Source organism: Heptranchias perlo, chromosome 38 (assembly GCF_035084215.1).
Source record: "Heptranchias perlo isolate sHepPer1 chromosome 38, sHepPer1.hap1, whole genome shotgun sequence".
Taxonomy (NCBI): Eukaryota; Metazoa; Chordata; class Chondrichthyes; order Hexanchiformes; family Hexanchidae; genus Heptranchias; species Heptranchias perlo.
In genome coordinates, this window is record NC_090362.1 from 4583727 (window position 1) to 4603718 (window position 19992).

Genomic DNA, 19992 nt, shown 5'->3' on the forward strand with positions numbered 1-19992 from the left:
GGAGTTTTAGAGCGATTTGTAAATTTCCTTAATGTTTGAGTTTGTTTTAGTGTCTTTGCCTTGAACTGTAAATAGTAACTGTGATTGGGAGGTCATCCATATTGTGTGTTTCAAAACTGCACCACAGAACAGAGAAAAAATTCCTTTAGATTGAATGTACAAAGATAGTATGGAACACTGGGGAGTCACCACGTTAAATTCCCTCAGCAAAATAAATGTGCGTTCAGGCAAGAGAATTGAAAGTATTACCATTTGCTTTATCATAGGACTAGATTTGAAATGCTGGATACAGTAGGGGAAGGGGAGAGAATAATTCCCATTCGGAGTATAGAATAGTGAGGCCTGTAAAACCATGCTACTTGTGTATAATGTGCGAGGGCATGCTACAGGGACAAAGTTCCATTTGAAGAAGTCTGTTCTCTTCCCGTGGCCTAATTACCCTCATTGTACATCATGTCCTGACCCAGCAGGGAGCTCAGTGACTGCCTCCCAGATGTTTGCCAGTACTTTTCAGGAACTATCCTCCATCCTTTTTTTGCTGTCTTTCTTCCCCCCCCCCCCCCCCCCCCCCCCCATTCACCACCGCCCCCCCCCCCCCCCCCCCAACAAATGCCATTGGAAGGTGTGACACAGTGCATAAATATACTACACTAAAATGTATTCAAATGCAGTAAACAGCAATAAGATTTCACACCAAGTATGAAAAGTTTGTGCATCTATAATAATTAGGTTAAAATTTGTCACTTTTTGCGCAACGATGAACTCATTTGTCCAACAAACAGTGACTCCCCTAGTGAGAATATTAGAACAAAGGGAAGTAAAGCCGTCTACAATTAAATGATTTATATTAAAGTTTTGTGCCTTAGGAAATTAAACTGAGTGCTATTCTCTCTCTCCCTGTGCAGGGGCTATCAGCAGCAGGATGCTCATGAATTTATGCGATATTTGTTAGACCATCTCCACTTAGAGCTTCAGCGAAGCTACAATGGTATGACAACTCCATTTATTTCGCCAGACAGCTCAAGCATCTCTTCATCCAGTAAATGCTGCATGTAAGTCCCCGGTTCAGACTTGTATTGTGTATCAGATAAATGTAATATGGAGATAATTGTTTAGTTTGTTTAGTTTGTGTTGAACTTTGTTCCATCTATTGTGTAGATGGCCTTTTCATGACCACACATTCTTTAAAAGTACCTTATTTTCTAATCAACAGGGTCTTTGTTATATTTTCTTGTGTTGAACTCTTTGAATTAATTGTTGTGGATTGCCTGCATATTTCATACTGCTTTTTGTATGATTGCCTCAACCAGCCCTGTTCACCCTTTAGCAGGTTACTTTTGGTGAGCTTTGCTCATTGCCTTAGGATGAGTTAATTCACTGAATTTACTTCCATATTTGTTCATAATTATCTATTTTGAAAGCATATGGTCACAGGTAAAAGATGAAAGGTTTTAATTTTTACTTTGGGCTAAAGCGCACACTGAGGATGAAGAGAAGCTGAATAGATTGATTGTTGGAGCTCGTAGACTAGGTGATGAGCTAATGGTGCTTGTACAAACTCCAAATGTTAGCTGAATCTTTGGAAATATTTGATGCTAAATGCTGTATTTTGTGGTTCACCCATCATTGCGAGATTGCTATAGTGTATAACTATTATGTGAGTATAGTCACTAGGGCAGTTATTTGGCTATAGCTTGGCTGCTGCTTTTCCATTTTACTGTCACTGATGGCATTTTGATCACTTTCAGAAATGGTGTTTCAACAGTTGTCACTAACATATTTGGAGGAATACTTCAGAATGAAGTAAACTGTCTAATTTGTGGGACCGAATCCAGAAAGTTTGATCCATTCCTTGGTAAGTATCTTTCTATTTTTTTTGTTAAATATTTCCCATATAGGAATTTATTATACTCTCAACCATGTTTTTTCCTTCAAGATCTTTCGTTAGATATCCCAAGCCAGTTCAGAAACAAAAGATCCAAGAACCAGGACAATGGACCAATATGCACCCTACGTGGTAAGGCTCTTTTTGGTTTTAAGGTTTGCGTACAAAGGGAGTATGAAATGGGTGACTATCTAACAATGAACAAGCCACAGAAAGTAACCTGTAATAAGGGAGAGGAAGAAAATTAGACGAGGTACAGCTTAACTTCAGGGGTTTTGAAATGTTTATTTAAACTGTGAGACCTCCTGTGGCGTTTCTCACGGTGAGTCAGAGGTTCATTGTAAATAGTGTTTCGTTACCCACTGCATGACAACACAGACCTGTGGCACTGCACAGAGTCACACCGGGAGCACAGATGGTGGTTTTGAGGCCAACTCAAGCCTTAGGCCTCTGACACAGGTTGAGCCTCAGGAAGCAATACTTAATGAGACTAATTCTCAATGAGCATTGGGCAATTTTATAGCCAAGTTGAAATATATTTTGGAAATTATTTAGGTCTTCATACGTTTTTATTTACTTGTGTATAGTCGCCAGATTGAAGGAACAAAAATTCAGCTGAAAAGATTTTGAAAAAATACTTTGAGTGATTTGATTGGTTCACCATTTCAATTTTATTGGTAGCTGTTGCTAACTGCCCATTTTTGCTTTTGTAGTTTTTTTCATTTCTGCTTAGTACTTGTTAATTGGTCCATTGCTTACCTATTCGTTTTGATTTGTTACTGTTTCAGACTCCACCTAAGTATTATCATCAATAAGATCTTTCCTTTTTCAGACTGACACAATTTTCCTGTACTCGTTCTTCCTGTATCCTACTCCCCCTGTAGGCCAGCACACACTTTGCTTTAATATAACTCTTTGCTTCACTATTCCTCTCTTACCTGTGGGATAACCACCTTCTGGGCTTTATCCTTTAGGAACTTTTCCTTCTCACATAAGTTGCATAGTGTAGCCAGCTGGTCCTTGAGCTCAACATTCCACCACTTGAGCGACACAACTTCTGGATACTTTGCAGATCCAGGGTATTCCACATCATGCTTTACACTAACTTGGCTCCTGATCCCATTATTTTTATGCTTGTAACTTCTGTGTTACTCTGGTCTTAATTCATTAGACCTAATTCTCACTTACGCCTGGTCTGGCAGATTCAGGCCCACTCTGACTCCTGTTTAGGGCAGACCAGCTCTTTCACTGTCCTCTCTCCACTCAAGAAGCCATTTGTTAGCAAAAATGTATTATATACTTCATACCTACAAAACTTTATGTAATGACTAACTCAGAAACACACTAGCTCTTAGCCACTCCCCCAATTCAAGCAGCACAATCCAGTTAATTTAATTAGTTTTATAATTGGCCCCTCTGGTTTATGGTGACTGAAATAGTCATAGTCCATTTTTTATTGCATTGGATCACAAGATTTTATTGGTGTTTTGAAGATTGTATTCTGCGATAATATTTTTTCTGATGAAAACCACTAATCAATAACTTTTGCTGTATTTACATTGTGTGATTGTGGCAGTGATCACAAGTTATACTTAACAAGAACAGTGACAAATGATGGCTTTAGTGAGGGAGTTGAAATTGTGTATTTTAGGGGCAGTTTATGAGGCAAGTATTTTAGTTTCAAAGAATTCTCTTCCCTTCTCCCCTTACCAAATAAACTCTAGTCAAAAAGATGTGGGTGAGTTTATCTGAAAGCAAAAATAAGTTATATTCAAAGTGAATGTGGCCCATTAAATTGGATCCGCAGCCCAGGGAAGTCCTGTCCCAACAGCTTTTGCAGTGGTTCCATCTTGGGCTGGAGCTATTGTAATCTCGAATGGAGATTAGCATTATCCTGATCCTCCATTCATAGCTAGAAAAATGGTGTAGAAAGGAGGGTTTCAGACCCTAGGACATTGGGACAAATTCTGGGATAGGGCAAAGCTGTTTAGATGGGATGAGCATCACCTAAACTCTGCTGTTAACTGTAGCAACGATACGTAGAGCAGTTTTGGGAGCGGGATTTAAATTAGGGAGGCAGAGGGAGAGACAAGCGAAACAGACCAGACGAAAAGGTAAATTAATGACATTAGTAGAAACATAGAGCAAGAAAAGGAATTTCAAAGAATAGGTGTAGCCTTTACACTGCAACACAAGCACAAGGCTGTTGGGGCAGTTAGGGACTAGAATGTAATAGGAATCTCAGAAACATGCCTAACCTCAACGATGGAGCAAAAAGAACTTTCATTTATATAGCACCTTTCATGACTTCAGGACGTCGCAAATCACGTCACATCAAATGAATTACTTTTGAAGTGTAGTCACTGTGGTAATGTGGGAAATGCGGCATTCCCACATTACAACAGTGGGACACAGCAAGACCCCACAAACAGCAATGCGATTAATGACAAGATAATCTGTTTTAATGATGTTGGTTTGAAGGCTAGGACACCTGCTCTTCTTTGAATAGTGCCAGTGGATCTTTTACATCCAGTTGAGAGGGCAGATAGGGCTTCGGTGTCACTTGTCATTCAAAAGACATCACCTCCGACAGCGCAGCACTCCCTCAGTGCTGCATTGTAGTGTCAGCCTGGATTACGTGGTCAAGTCTCTGGAGTGGAGCTTGAACCCATGACCTTCTGACTCCGAGGTGAGGGTGCAGCCACTAAGCCACAGCTGACCGCTTGGCTCAGTGGTGGTGGAGCAAAGTAAAACATACAGGATTTGAGAGTGTTCAGGAATAACAGATTAGACAGGAAAAAGGAGGTGGAACACTCTATATGCCAGGGATACATAGAATTACACAGAAAATAGAACATTGAAACCGACCACTTGGCCCTACCAGTCCGTGTTGCTATTTATCCTCTACATGAGCAGTAATCCTGATTCCATGTGCCCACTCAGTTCCCATATCCCTTTATTCCTCTTTCCTTCAACCACCTATCTAACCTGTTCTTGAATATTGACATGGTCTCTGTTTCAATCATTAGTCCTGGTGGTGTATTCCACAGCCTCATAACTCTCTATATAAAAAATGTTCTTATGCTCTCTGACCTAAATCTCTTGCATTTAATCTTTTATCTATTTACCCTTGTTCTAGACTAGAAACAGTCTGTTTATATCTACTGTGTCCCATCCCTTCATAACTTTTAACATCTCTATCAAACCACCTCTTAATCTCTTCTGTTCGAACAAAAACAGCCCCAAATTTTCGCATCATTCTTCGTATTTGTATTTCCTCATGCCAGGTAATATCATGGTGAACCTGTGCTGTACTCTGTATCCTCAATATCCTTTATATTGTGTGGACTGCACACAGTACTCCAACCGAGGTCTTACTAAGGTTTATATCGATTTACCATTACATCTTGAATTTTATATTCTGCACTTCTGTCGTGAAATACAGTGTTCCATTAGTTTTCGATATGGCCTTATCCACTTGAGGTGCTGCTTTTAACATCTTGTGAACCTGAACCCCCAAATCCCTCTGCTGTTCCACATCACCCAGCACCCCCCCCCCATTCAAAGTATAATTATTACTTTTTAAAATCAAAATGTACCACTTCATGTTAACTGACGTCAAATTTCATCTACCAGTTTTTGCCCATTCCACCGTCTTATTAATATCCCCATGACTTTCTTTTGGTCCCCAGAATCATTTACTATGCTTCCTGTTTCATTTGTAAAGTTGGACACCTCTCTCTCTAGCCCTAGATCCAAATCATTGATGTACACTGTGAACAGAAGTGGTCCTAGAAAAAAATCCATGGAACATCACTACCTACTTTCAACCACTCTGAGAAACAGCCCTCAACTCTTACTCTCTCTTTCCCTTCTTCTAACCAGTATTTAATCAAATTTGCTATGCTCCCCCTAATTCCATACCCCTTATATTCTCTTATTGTCTCCTGTGTGATACCGTGTCAATGGCCTGAAAGTCCATATCACCATATCCAGTGCATTTCCCCCATTCACCATATCTGTCACCTCCTCAAAGAACTTTTATCAGGTTTGTCATGCATGATCTTCCTTTCTGAAATCCGTGTTGGCTGCTTCTAATCATTTTCTCTTCATTTAGATATTTAGTAATTTTGCCTTTCATCAAAGATTACAAAATTTTTCCTACCGCCCCATCACAGCTTCTAAACTAATTGGCCTTTAATTATACCCAAGTTAGCTGTGCCTTCCTTTTTGAAAATGGTTATTGCATTGGATTGGCCCCTGTCCAGTCTTCCACACACATCCACTCTCAATAGAACCCTGAAATATAATTTCTAGGGCATCTGCTATTTCTCCCCCTTTCCCTCAGGATCCTTGGATGTATCCCATCAGGTCCTGGCATTACCTCTGAGGTAAAGGAATTAGATCCAAAGACACAGGAAATAAGAGCAGGAATAGGCCATACGGCCCCTCAATCCTGCTGCGCCATTCATTAAGATCATGGCTGATCTTTTACCTCAACTCCACTTTCCTGCCCTATCCCCATATCCCTTGATTCCTTAAGTGTCCAAAAATCTATCGATCTCAATCTGAATATACTCAACGGCATCCACAGCCCTCTGGGGTAGAGAATTCCAAAGATTCACAACCCTCTTGAGTGAAGAAATTTTTCCTCATCTCGGTCCTAAATAGTCGACTTCTTGAGACTATGACCCCTAGTTCTAGACTCTCCAGCCAGAAGAAACAGCCTCTCAGCATCTACCATGTCAAGCCCTCTAAGAATTTTATACGTTTCAATGAGATCACCTCTCATTCTTCTAAACTCCAGAGAGTATAGGCCCATTCTACTCAACCTCTCCTCATAGGACAACCCTCTCATCCCAGGAATCAATCTAGTGAACCTTCGTTGCACTGCCTCTAAGGCAAATATATCCTTCCTTAGGTAAGGAGACCAAAACTGTACATAATACTCCAAGTGAGGTCTCACCAAAGCTCTGTACAACTGTAGCAAGACTTCCTTACCATTATACTCCAACCTCCTTGCATTATAGGCTAACATAGCATTTGCTTTCCTAATTTCTTGCTGCACCTGCATGTTAACTTTCTGTGATTCGTGTACATTGACACCCGAATCTCTCTGAATACCAACATTTCTTAGTGTCTCACCTTTTAAAAAAATATTCTGCTTTTCTATTATTCCTACCAAAATAAATAATTTCGCATTTCCGTGCCTGACAAACCTGATTGAATTTTTTGAAGAGGTGGCTAAAGTAGTGGACAGGGGAATGTCAGTGGATGTTATTTATATGGACTTCCAGAAGGCATTTGATAAGGTCCCACATAAGAGACTGTTAGCTAAGATAGAAGCCTATGGAATCGAGGGAAAAGTACGGACTTGGTTAGGAAGTTGGCTGAGCGAAAGGCGACAGAGAGTAGGGATAATGGGTAGGTACTCACATTGGCAGGATGTGACTAGTGGAGTCCCGCAGGGATCTGTCTTGGGGCCTCAATTATTCACAATATTTATTAACGACTTAGATGAAGGCATAGGAAGTCTCATATCTAAGTTTGCCGATGACACAAAGATTGGTGGCATTGTAAGCAGTGTAGATGAAAACATAAAATTACAAAGCGATATTGATCGATTAGGTGAATGGGCAAAACTGTGGCAAATGGAATTCAATGTAGACAAATGTGAGGTTCATCCACTTTGGATCAAAAAAGGATAGAACAGGGTACTTTCTAAATGGTAAAAAGTTAAAAACAGTGGATGTCCAAAGGGACCTTGGGGTTCAGGTACATAGATCATTGAAGTGTCATGAACAGATGCAGAAAATAATCAATAAGGCTAATGGAATGCTGGCCTTTATATCTAGAGGACTAGAGTACAAGGGGGCAGAAGTTATGCTGCAGCTATACAAAACCCTGGTTAGACTGCACCTGGAGTACTGTGAGCAGTTCTGGGCACCGCACCTTCGGAAGGACATATTGGCTTTGGAGGGAATGCAGCGTAGGTTTACTAGAATGATACCCGGACTTCAAGGGTTCAGTTACGAGGAGAGATTACACAAATTGGGGTTGTATTCTCTAGAGTTTAGAAGGTTAAGGGGTGATCTGATCGAAGTTTATAAGATATTAAGGGGAATGGATAGGGTGGATAGAGAGAAACTATTTCCGCTGGTTGGGGATTCTAGGAGTAGGGGGCACAGTCTAAAAATTAGAGCCAGACCTTTCAGGAGCGAGATTAGAAAACATTTCTACACACAAAGGCTGGTAGAAGTTTGTAACTCTCTTCCGCAAACGGCAATTGATACTAGCTCAATTGCTAAATTTAAATCTGAGATAGATAGCTTTTTGGCAATCAAAGATATTAAGGGATATGGGCCAAAGGCGGGTATATGGAGTTAGATCACAGATCAGCCATGATCTTATCAAATGGCGGAGCAGGCACGAGGGGCTGAATGGCCTACTCCTGTTCCTATGTATACTTCATCTGCCACCTTCTCGCCCACTCACTTAAACTGTCTATATCCCTTTGCAACCTCTTTGCGTCCTCCTCACAGCTTACTTTCCCACCTAGCTTTGTATCGTCAGCAAACTTGGATATATTACACTCAGTCCCCTCATCTAAGTCATTAATATGTATTGTAAACAGCTGAGGCCCAAGCACCGATCCTTGCAGCACCCCATTAGTTACAACCTGTCAACCCAAAAATGACCTGTTTATTCCTGCTCTGTTTTCTGTCCATTAACCAATCCTCAATCCGTGTTAATATACTACCCCCAATCCCATGAGCCCTAATCTTGTGTAACAACCTCTTGTGGTGGCACCTTATTGAATGCCTTTTGAAAATCCAAATAGACTACATCCACTGGTTCCCTCTTATCCACCCTGCTAGTTACATCCTCAAAAAAACTCTAATGGATTTGTCAAACACGATTTCCCTTTCGTAAAACTATGTTGGCTTTGCCTAATCATATTATGAGTTTCTAAGTGCCCTGTTACTATCTCTTTAATAATAGATTCTAGCATTTTCCCTAGTACTGATGTCAGGCTAACTGGCCTATAGTTCCCTGTTTTCTCTCTCCCTCCTTTCTTGAATACCTTCCAATCCATGGGGACTGTTCTAGAATCTAGGGAATTCTGGAAGATCAAAACCAATGCATCCACTATCCCTGCAGCCACCTCTTTTAAAATCCTAGGATGTAAGCCATCAGGTCTAGGGGATTTGTTGACTTTTAGTCCCATTAATTTCTCCCGTACTTTTTCTTTACTAATCTTAATTACTTTAAGTGCCTCGCTCTCATTAGGCCCTTGGTTCTCCACTATTTCCAGTAATTGAAGATCAATAGATGCTAAGACTAAGTATACGTGACTCTTAAATGGATTAACCAGTCATTAGCAGTGAAATAAGTAAAAGCAAACTCTACAAAGCCTGTAGGAAGAAAAGTGAGGGAAGAATGTAAGAGCCTGTAAAAAAGGCAGAACTGAGGAGGAACTAAACCTGGTTAACATACTGAACGATTACTTCCTAGAAGTAAAAACAGAAAATACTGGAAATACTCAGCAAGTCAGGCAGCATCTGTGGAGAAAGAAACAGAGTTATCGTTTCAGGTCGATGACCTTTCGTCAGAATACTTGCTAGAAGTATTCACTGAGAAGACCTAGTAGCATGTATCTCTCACAGGGGCTTCTAGAAAAACCTAATGACTTTGAGATCCATTTGCTAGCAGGTCCTGGGCAGCCATCATTATTTTAGAAAGAGAAGATCTTGCCTGATCAATATCCTTGATACCCCAAGTGGAGGTTGGAAAACCCTATGATGTGATGTACCGGGACTTCCCGAAAGCCTTTGGTAAAGTTCTAAATGAAAGGCTGCAGCACAAGTTTAAGGCCGTGAAACTTAAGGTAGTTTTACTGAATGGAATGCCTCAAGGATTGGTGTGGGGGCAGCAACTTTCTAGTTGCATGGACAACCTGGATTGAGAAACTTATCGCCAAGTGGTAGATGATACTAAACTAGGGGTGGCAGGCGAGTGATGGTGCAGCCAGGAAACTGCAGAAGGAGCTAGACATAATTTGTGAGTGGACAGAACTGCAATTCAGTGTAACAGTGCATAGGGTTGCCAACCATCGTGGATTGCCCAGAGTGTCCCAGAATGGAAGATGAATCTCCCAGCCACTGCTGCTAGCAACTCAGGAGCAAAGTAGAGCTTGACGCCTGTGGTTTGAGCCTGCATACTTCCTTCCCTGCTACTGACACCGGACATTTATTGCGATCCGATATAGCTGAAGGTTCGCCATGAGATGACAGGAGTTTTTGTGGCGGCTGCTCAGAGGCTATGTGCTCCCCATCGCGTAGCAGGGCTTCGAGCAGAACGGCTCAATCCTATCTCATCTAGATAGGGTATTGGTGAGGCAGGATGTGAGATTGTGGCTTAAATTCTGCTGCTCGCTTTGTTACTGATTTTTTAAAAATCCTTGAAAATCAGTATGATATTAACAGGCACAATGTCATGAGACACTGATGTAAAATTTGAAGTGGGGGAGGGGGAAAAGATGTTGATTTTCAAAAATCAGAGACTTGGGATATGATTTTTACCTGGAACCAGGAAGAGAGCGGGTGCAAAACCCAGAAGTAAAGTTGGCGGGTCGGATTATGCAATCACAACCTAACTGAATGATTAAAATTTTACTTTCGGGTTTCGCACCCGGCAGCCAGCCTGATTGACAGACTGGTTGGCTGCCCGTCGGGTGGGAAAACAGTCGGGGAGAGATCAGTGTCCTCGGGGGCTGGATGGGGGAGGTCGGGGAGAGATCATTGCCCTCGGGGGCTGGATGGGGGAGGTCGGGGAGAGATCATTGCCCTCGGGGGCTGGATGGGGGAGGTCGGGGAGAGATCAGCGTCCTCGGGGGCTGGATGGGGGAGGTCGGGGAGAGATCAGCGTCCTTGGGGGCTGGATGGGGGAGGTCGGGGAGAGATCAGCGTCCTCGGGGGCTGGATGGGGGAGGTCATGGAGAGATCAGCGTCCTCGGGGGCTGGATGGGGGAGGTCGGGGAGAGATCAGCGTCCTCGGGGGCTGGATGGGGGAGGTCGGGGAGAGATCAGCGTCCTCGGGGGCTGGATGGGGGAGGTCGGGGAGAGATCAGCGTCCTCGGGGGCTGGATGGGGGAGGTCAGGGAGAGATCAGTGTCCTCGGGGGCTGGATGGGGGAGGTCGGGGAGAGATCAGCGACCTCGGGGGCCTGGATGGGGGAGGTCAGGGAGAGATCAGTGTCCTCGGGGGCTGGATGGTGGAGGTCGGGGAGAGATCAGCGTCCTCGGGGGCTGGATGGGGGAGGTCGGGGAGAGATCAGCGTCCTCGGGGGCTGGATGGGGGAGGTTGGGGAGAGATCAGCGTCCTCGGGGGCTGGATGGGGGAGGTCAGGGAGAGATCAGTGTCCTCGGGGGCTGGATGGGGGAGGTCGGGGAGAGATCAGCGACCTCGGGGGGCTGGATGGGGGAGGTCAGGGAGAGATCAGTGTCCTCGGGGGCTGGATGGGGGACAGAGGGTAGGGTTGAAGTGAGAAGTCGGTGTCGGCGATCTGCGGGGGGGTATTGCGGACATGGTGGGGGGGGTTGGGGGGTCGGCTGTTCGCAGCAGGTGAGCTTGTTCTGCTGGAGGAAACACCTCTGCTCCTCCTTGCCCACAAGCAGTGCAGTAAAGGGATTTGCCTGATGAACCGGTCCTTCCCACCTCCTTTTACCTGCCGAGATTCACAAGCCCTGGGAAAACTGTCCTGGAGGTGTTAAATTTAAAGCTCCGTTAAATTCAATTTAAAAAACGCTACTTAACGTCTATTAATGATGCTAAGTGTCCAGCTAAATACCCGCCTGCCAGCACTAATTGGAGACACGACTTCAAGCAGTGCATTCCTCGCCCGCATCCAAAAGCACCCATGTTAAACCGGGAAGTGGATGCGTTGGAGCAGGGTTGCGGTCGTGGCCCAAAAAACTACTATTTTCGCCTCCCACCTGACTCCAACCCACCCGTTCTTGGGGGTTGAAATTCCCCCTTGGTGTCCTGTTTTCATTTCAGACATTCCTGTACTAACCACTCAAAAACGAAACTGTTCCAAAACTGGATAGATGGCCACCTTAAGACCAGTATCACTGTGCACCTGAATCAGTCTGCTTTTTGCGCTGAGAGGAGATTAAGATGGAAACTGCAGCAGTAATTGTCGAATTTACAAGAAGCAGATGTTACAGCAAAAGTCTACATTTAATAATTTACAGCTGAATTCCTGTTTCCAAATTGGACACTTGAACACTGCAATGACTGGGAATTTGGTCTTTTGGAAATCCAAAGACTAACTCTTAACTAAAAACTTGGTCCTGATCAGCAGTCACTGTATTCCGGCTTACTGGATATACCCCTGCTGCCATGTGAACTCCAACTTCCGTAGGTGGAAGAATAAGTACTTTATCAGACTGAACCTTAGGCTATAAACTACGTCAGATTTATTCAACATAAAACAGATAAATGAACAGTATTAAATACAAGCAGTAGACCATGAAAAGTTAGAAACTTTACAATGCTCCTCAGAATATCAAAAATAACAGAGGCTTTTGCTGCACTCAACGTAAAACTGGCCTTTGCAACACATCTAATGTGGCTGTTCACTATCACAGAGTGTCTGGCCTGCTTCATCGCTATGGGCGTGAGACCAGGTACTGATTGGTAGAAAGTCAGCCTCCGCGCCACCATTCAAATTCCTTTGAAAATACATTGGAGCAAAAGGCAATCAAAATGTATCTCTCATAACTACATTGGGTGGTCAGCCATTCACAGGATTCAAAATGGTTCTTGCCCCGGATAAATCCAGCTGCCATTTCCGGTAGGTTTCGAAGACACTGCTCAGCCTAGCCTGTCTGTTGATATCTGACAGATGTCGAGCTCACTAAGTTGAATATAACAATACCTAAGCAAACAGATGTCAGCAACTGCTTCTTGGGGATACAGACTCATTTCAGAATCTAGTATAAAAGTATAATATGCATCATTACGTACCCTGTCAATTCTTGTCTGGGTCTCAGTTGCAGAATATTAACTCCAATGATGAGTCCAAATTGAGGCAAATACAGGAACACAATTTCAAATACTCCAGGAAAGCCCATTGTAAAGACATAGTAATCCTATAGTTCCCTACATTACAATAGTCACTACACTTCAAAAGTACTTCATTGGCTGTAAAGCACTTTGGGATGTCCTGAGGTTGTAAAAGGCACTATATAAATGCAAGTTATTTGTTTTAATCAAATGGCAGTCAAAAGGAAAACAAATTATAGTGATTGGCTCACATAATCCCATTGCCTAAATACAAATCAACCACATATCACTTTCATTTATTTGATATGTAGGAAATTACTGGTCAGTGATGAGTAAACACCGTAAAGCCAACCAATCAAAATACTAATTTTTTTTCAAACGCACCAGTTTGGAACCAGGAGAAAAAAGAATCGCTCGAGTTTCTTGGCTTTTTTTTGTTGGCCTCCTCTTCACGGGTCAATTAAAATATCTAAAACGTATAAGTGTGTAACAATTAAAATTGTCCTGAACTTAGTCACTTAATGTTAGAAATGCCAGCCAGAAGTTTCTCCATCCTAGGCCTGCCTGCTTCTCTGGGCCTCGAGCCTTCACAGTGTTGCAATCCCAGAGTTGGAAATTTCACTGGCTTTTAAGTGCTGGGGATTTCCAGCTCCTGTTAACAAATTCTGTATGTGAAAGTGATGCAAGGTTGGAGTTTCAATTCTCACCCTGCTTTTGGTGGAGCTGCCATACCCTGCTTCACATGACCACCAAGCAACAAATCTACCAATGAGGAACGAAAACATAAAAAAAATTCATTGTTTTCTTTTGCAACATTTTATACAGTTTGTCAACAAATAAGAATTTATGAGCTAACAGCTTTGTTTGGGTCAAGGTTTTTTCATTGATGAGAAGGACTGATTTTCAGGCCGGGCCAGGGGGAGACATTCAATGTGCATTGATGCAGAGTTTGGACATTGTGAATGGAAGCAGTTGGGGGTCGGTTGGTCGGTCAGTCAGGTCCAAAGCATGGTCAATGACTGTCTGTTTAAGATTCTGGTTGTTGGAGCAGACAACAGGAGACTCTTCCATGATGGAGTGCTACTCTATTGACATTCAACAAGAACTCCCAACCCACTATGGGAAGTATGGGGGGAATCTTTAGAACTCATGTAAACAACTGAGAAATAGGAAGCTTCTGGGGAGGGAAGAGGATAGATAAGGAAAGTGCTGCATCTTGGCAAATACTATAAATCTGCCATGGGAGGCAAAGCAAACAATATAAATGTAAATATTTAAGATTAAGGTTTATGGAGGGAAGAGCAACATGATTATATCTGTGAGAACCTGTATATTTCAATCATCAGTGAGGTGAGGTTTATTTCTACCTTGGGGCAGCCATGTGATGGGGAATGGCAGAACAGGCCAACTCCTGTTCCTATGTTCCTGTTATAGCAATAGGTGAAACTCTGTTGCAAATGGCACTTTGATAAACATCAGGAAGTGGACTCCGGGTCCTAGACTACCTTTGCACAACACCACAGGAGATCTGCTAGAGAAATCAGTGTTTCTGATCCATTGAGAATCGCACCAAGGTCTGTGTGACTTACCACTCATTTTGGGTTTAAAAATGTAACCTCTCACAAATAAACAGAATTCCATGTGGAGGGGGTGGGCTATTCAACAACAATAACCACTTGTATTTATATTGCACCCTTAACATGGAAGCGCCTTGGGGTATTTTTCTACGACTGCGGACGATGTTGCCATGCAGAATGCAGTTGGATGCTAAAATGGGAGAATTAATGAGTTAAAATTACTAAAAGTAGCGACCCAGGTTACAAAGGCCATAAAAAAGACAAACCAAACACTGGGATTCATTTCTAAAGGGTTAGAATTGAAAAGCAGAGAAGTTATACAGTTTGGGTCTCCATATCATAAAAAGGATATAGAGGCATTGGAGAAGGTGCAAAAAAGATTCACAAGGATGCTACCAGAACTGAGAGGATATCAGGAACGATTAAACAGGCTGGAGCTCTTTTCTCTAGAAAAGAGAAGGCTGAGGGGTGACCTGATAGAGATATTTAAGATAATGAAAGGGTTTGATAGGATAGACGTAGCAAAAATATTTCCACTTTTGGGATAGTCCAAAACTAGAGGTCATCAATATAAGATAGTCACTAGTAAATCCAATAGGGAATTCAGGAGAAACTTCTTTACCCAGTGGTTAGAATGTGGAACGCGCCACCACATGTTGAGGCAAATAGCATGGATGTATTTAAGAGGAAGCTAGATAAGCACGAGGGAGAAAGGAATAGAAGGCTATGCTAATGGGGGTAGATGAAGTAGGGAGGGAGGAAGCTCGTGTGGAGCATAAACACTGGCATAGACCAGTTGGACCAAATGGCCTGTTTCTGTGCTGTAGATTCAATGTAACAATTAGAGGAATGAGCTTTAGACTGGATGGTTATTTCTTATCTCTGACTTATGTTTAAATAGTTTGCAGTTTGTCACTCCTAATGTTTTTTTGATTTAGACGGCTCTGGTCATGACATCAAAACTCCCCTTTTCTCCCCTCAAACTCTCGCCTGATATTTTTGCTCTGAAAGTGGGTTATGCAATTGAAATATAAACTTCGATTCAAATTTTTAAAAAAAGGATACCATACATAAAAGTAGTGGTGTCATTACATTGTGGATATTTTTATTTCAGTAAACGCAATTAAAACTCTGGGATAGCTGCAAGTTTAATTTTTATTAATTGTGTATTTTAGAATATCCCACAAAGCATGATCGGGTGCAGGCAAACGTAGAGAGACCAATGCAGTGCGCAGACTGTAGCTGATTTCCCCACATACTGGCACTAGACCACCACCCAACAGAGGCCTGATAATGTGCTTTGGGAGGAATCGGAGCCGTTTGCAAACATGACGCATCTCTGGTTTGCAAAGGACAGCTGAGTACTAGCATGATAGAATCGTACAGCACAGAAGGAAGACATTCAGTAATTTGTGGCTGTGCCAGCTCTTTGAAAGAGCTATCCAATTAGTCCCACTCTCCCTGCGCTAATTCCATAGCCTTGCAAATTTTTCCTTTTCAAATATTTATCCAGTTCCCTTTTGAAAGTTACTATTGAATCTGCTTCCACTCCCCTTTCGGGCAGTGCATTGCAGATCATCATAACTCGCTGCATAAAAAAAATTCTCCTTACCTCTCCTCTGGTTCTTTTGCTAATTACTTTAAATCTGTGCCCTCTGGTTACTGACCTTCATGCCAGTGGAAACAGTTTCTCCCTATCTACTCTTATCAAAACCCCTCATAATTTTGAATACTTGGAACAGATTAAAGCAAAGGGTCAAAGCATTGTTATATTGTACTTTTACTTTCTTTTCTGATTTGAGGTACTACTGTACAAGCATTACTTTATTTTTCCTTTTATGAGACTCTGGATTTACTTTGCTTGTTGTTGAAAAATTAATTACAGATGACGGTTTGGAGAGCTGGTGATTGCAGTTCTCTTTTTTTAATTGCAGATTGCCTACGCAGTTTCACAGACTTGGAAGAGCTGGATGAAACCGAGCTGTACATGTGCCACAAATGTAAAAAGCGACAGAAGTCCACCAAAAAATTTTGGATTCAAAAGTTGCCAAAGGTTGGTACTGTTCTTTTTTCAGTAACTAAGTTGCTGTATTTATTGATGAAAATGTGAGCTTAAAGTACAAAAAATACAGTTAAAACTGCATTAACTGGATGGTTTTTTTCAAATCTGGGTTGGAGTTCTGTAGTTTTAGTAATCTGGTAATACACATGTCTGAATTACATTTTTCAAATTAACACATTGAGGACACATTATCAGCAGATTTCACCACGGTGAAGTGATGCAGGTTTGTACCTAACCTCGGTCACTTTTTTTTAAATGCAGCAAGTGCACAAGCTTTTTTTATGTTTCAATCTCCATCGCGTGATCACTGAATGGACTAGTTCCACCGATGAGGATGTGTTGCAAGGGAATCTAGTTAACCACGTGCCTCAGTTGTATAGCACGAGTGAGCGTCCGTGGCTTATACTGCCTGCGATTCTGTAGTTACTCGGAGGGAAGGCCAATCTCAGTGTGTGCCAGCTCTAGTCAGGCACTTGTATTGAGTGGCAGTGCAAGCAGGCCTGCCTGAGTTTTTAAAGATTTAAGGGTAAAAAGTTGTGCACCTGCTGGTGGTGCAAGGCTGCCAAAGCACCTATTTCAGACACCAAATATGCAGCAGAAATGGGACACAAGTCAGCCAGCACATCTGCTGCATTTAAAGGAATAAAGTGATTTAGCAAAATGTGATGTTACCTTAAGAGCTAGAATTTTTTTAATACTTTTTTTTTTAAATTGAAACCTTTATAGAGGTTACTCACACTCACCCCAATACTAAAGCTCTCTGATTAGGATATTGCATTCTCTGAGTTTGCAGCTCAGTATTGAAATAATAACAGGTAGATAGCTTTTCATCCTTAAATCTTTAAAAACCCAGGCAGGCCTGCTGCACTCCCACTCAATGCAAGTTACTGACTAGAGCTGACTTTGTATTGGGAGCCTTACATAAGCACGATAGACTCCTAATTTACAAGTAGTGCAGGCATGAGTGAAAGAACCTTCATTGCCTTCCTGGTCAGAAAAATTAACAGCATAATCACTTCATTATATGGTAGACACACAGAGTCGTTTTAAATCAAAAATATTCCGCATTTGGGAAGAGCAATAAGTGGAGGCTGAAGCTAATTAAAGCTATGAAAGCAATTAGTTTCATTCAGGTCTGCTTGTTCCAGTATAGAGCCTGCTGGATCGTATGGAATGTAACTGGTAATCATTCAGGATAAGTTTTTAGTTTTGTGAAGGGTGGGGTGCAGTAAGCAGAGCCCTTCATTCCTGTCGCTGCTACAATTTAATTGGGACTTTCTTTTTGCTGATCATTATGAATTTACCATTATTGTAACGTCACTGTTAAATTGACTATAGGAAGCTACAGTTTGTTATTTAAATAAATTTCTTTCCTCTGAATTGATGATCAGCAAGTAGGGAATCATATTCTACTGAATTATCCCATAATCATTAATTGCTACGCATTGTCCTGAGTGCCTGTCATGGACCTCATTCTCGTGTTTAATGATGCGCACAGCCCGTCACCTGCACCAGGACTTCAGGCTGTCTCAAGCACAGTTCCGCCTAGTAACAAGGGCTGACTGAGACACCTAAAAGGTGTCATCCTGAACTGTCTGCTACAATTTAGGCATTTTGGGGCAGTTCAACAGAGTATAGTTCCCTTTAACCCTGGCTATTTTCATTGTGCTGTTGAAACTGGTTTAGGGTGTGGTCATGTATTTTAGGATGTAACGGTTCCCTTTTTATGTTCAATCTGTTGCACCAGAAAGTGTGAAGTCACAGTTGTTGCTGTTTTATGCAGAGTTAACTATAAATCAATCAATAATTTAAAATTAAATTTAAAATGAATGGAAAACTCGCACAATAAGCAGATTAATTTAAAGAAGCATGATTTCATTCGTAACACTTGCTGTAACATTTATGGTACGATGCATTGTTTCTGGTTGTTCAGCATGTTACAATCTAACGTGTTAAAGTGAACTGTTACATTGCAATGTGTATAACTGAATTACACCATAATCCTTCAAAAAATAGAGCCTCATTATGATCATTTGTTCTCCTTTCAATTTTAGGTGTTGTGCTTGCATCTGAAAAGATTTCATTGGACAGCTTATCTGCGAAACAAGATAGATACATATGTAGAATTCCCTCTGCGAGGCCTAGACATGAAGTGCTTCTTATTGGAGGTAGATGTGTTCAAAAAATAAGGCACTTTATCTGCTGCCATCTATTGGAGGATATCAATTGTTACAAAACATCTATACTGATTAAACTGCTTATTGAGACAGATGTATAGGCTGGGGTTTGCACTTCTGTGCTCGCCAGTCTATCATTTTCCGTCTTTTCACTTCAGCGTGTGTGTATGTATATAATATATATATATATATATATATATATATATACACACATACACAGGGGATAAATTTCTGCTGGATTTCTCCCACTCATACACTATAACTTCAGGGGAAGAGCCACAGGAAAAACACCACTTACACCATATTCCCAAGGCTCCTCTGCTGTAGTTTTGGCAGGCGAGTGGGAGAACCCCCATAGTGTGTTAAGTAATGTAGCGTACTGTGTGCAACATCATGGGAGATCTACTAATATATATATACCAATGGTACATCACACTCCACACATCGCACTGTGTTACAATTTTAAGATGCTTCTCAGCCATAAACTCCACTCTCTACAGTTCCCTGACAAAACAATTAACTGAGTGGCCTTTGAGCCTGTGTTTAAGCAGAATTCCAGTCTAAGCTGGAATCAATCTCACCAGTCATTTGAAGAATGCAGAGCAAAGGCACCTTGTTGTCTTAAAGGTCCACCACTCACTTGTGAAGAATGTTTTCGCAGAAATAATGTGCAAGAGATAATGTGATTGGGGGACCTGGTTTGGCTGAATTGCTGAGTTTGGCCATGTGAGAAAACTGAATTAACATGACAGATAGTCGTGAGCATGTGTGCGTACATACATGCTACTTAACCACAGTGGGCATTACAACCAGGCCCCATGGTGTCCTCACTCACTCCATGCACATGCTGCCAATATAGGAAGTATATAGAAACAGGTGTGCTTTAAAGGAGTGTATTTTTTGAAGGGGACGAAGAGAAGCACTTGAAACACCAAAATGTTTTCTAAATCAGCCTAAGGTGTGAAAGCAGCTGACTGAGTGATGATTGATCTTCTGCTGCCCTTCATTATGTTGAGTGGAAATTAGTATTTATTCCTTGATACTGACCCCAGCACTCCAGTGTAATTTAAAATGTACAGTACCAACGGCTGCTTCAGATTGAGAGTACCCCCTCCCACAACTGGTTTTGAAACTGCTTAATTTTCTCCTGTATCTGGAGTCTGTTTAATGTGACTTGATTATTTGTAAGATGACAGATGGGCCCAGTGACCTGGACTTGGTT

At 41.9% G+C, this 19992-nt stretch overlaps 1 protein-coding gene across 1 annotated transcript in view; it reads left to right on the top strand.

The window, feature by feature from the left end:
* The window catches only part of usp3 (ubiquitin specific peptidase 3), an 84330-nt gene that overhangs the window by 53366 nt on the left and 10972 nt on the right, over positions 1-19992 (top strand). The window contains exons 9-13 of the mRNA XM_067973315.1: positions 906-1052; positions 1749-1855; positions 1937-2017; positions 16466-16584; positions 18648-18761. Of these exons, the coding sequence (XP_067829416.1) occupies positions 906-1052; positions 1749-1855; positions 1937-2017; positions 16466-16584; positions 18648-18761 (568 nt within the window). The remainder of the gene's footprint in view (positions 1-905; positions 1053-1748; positions 1856-1936; positions 2018-16465; positions 16585-18647; positions 18762-19992) is intronic.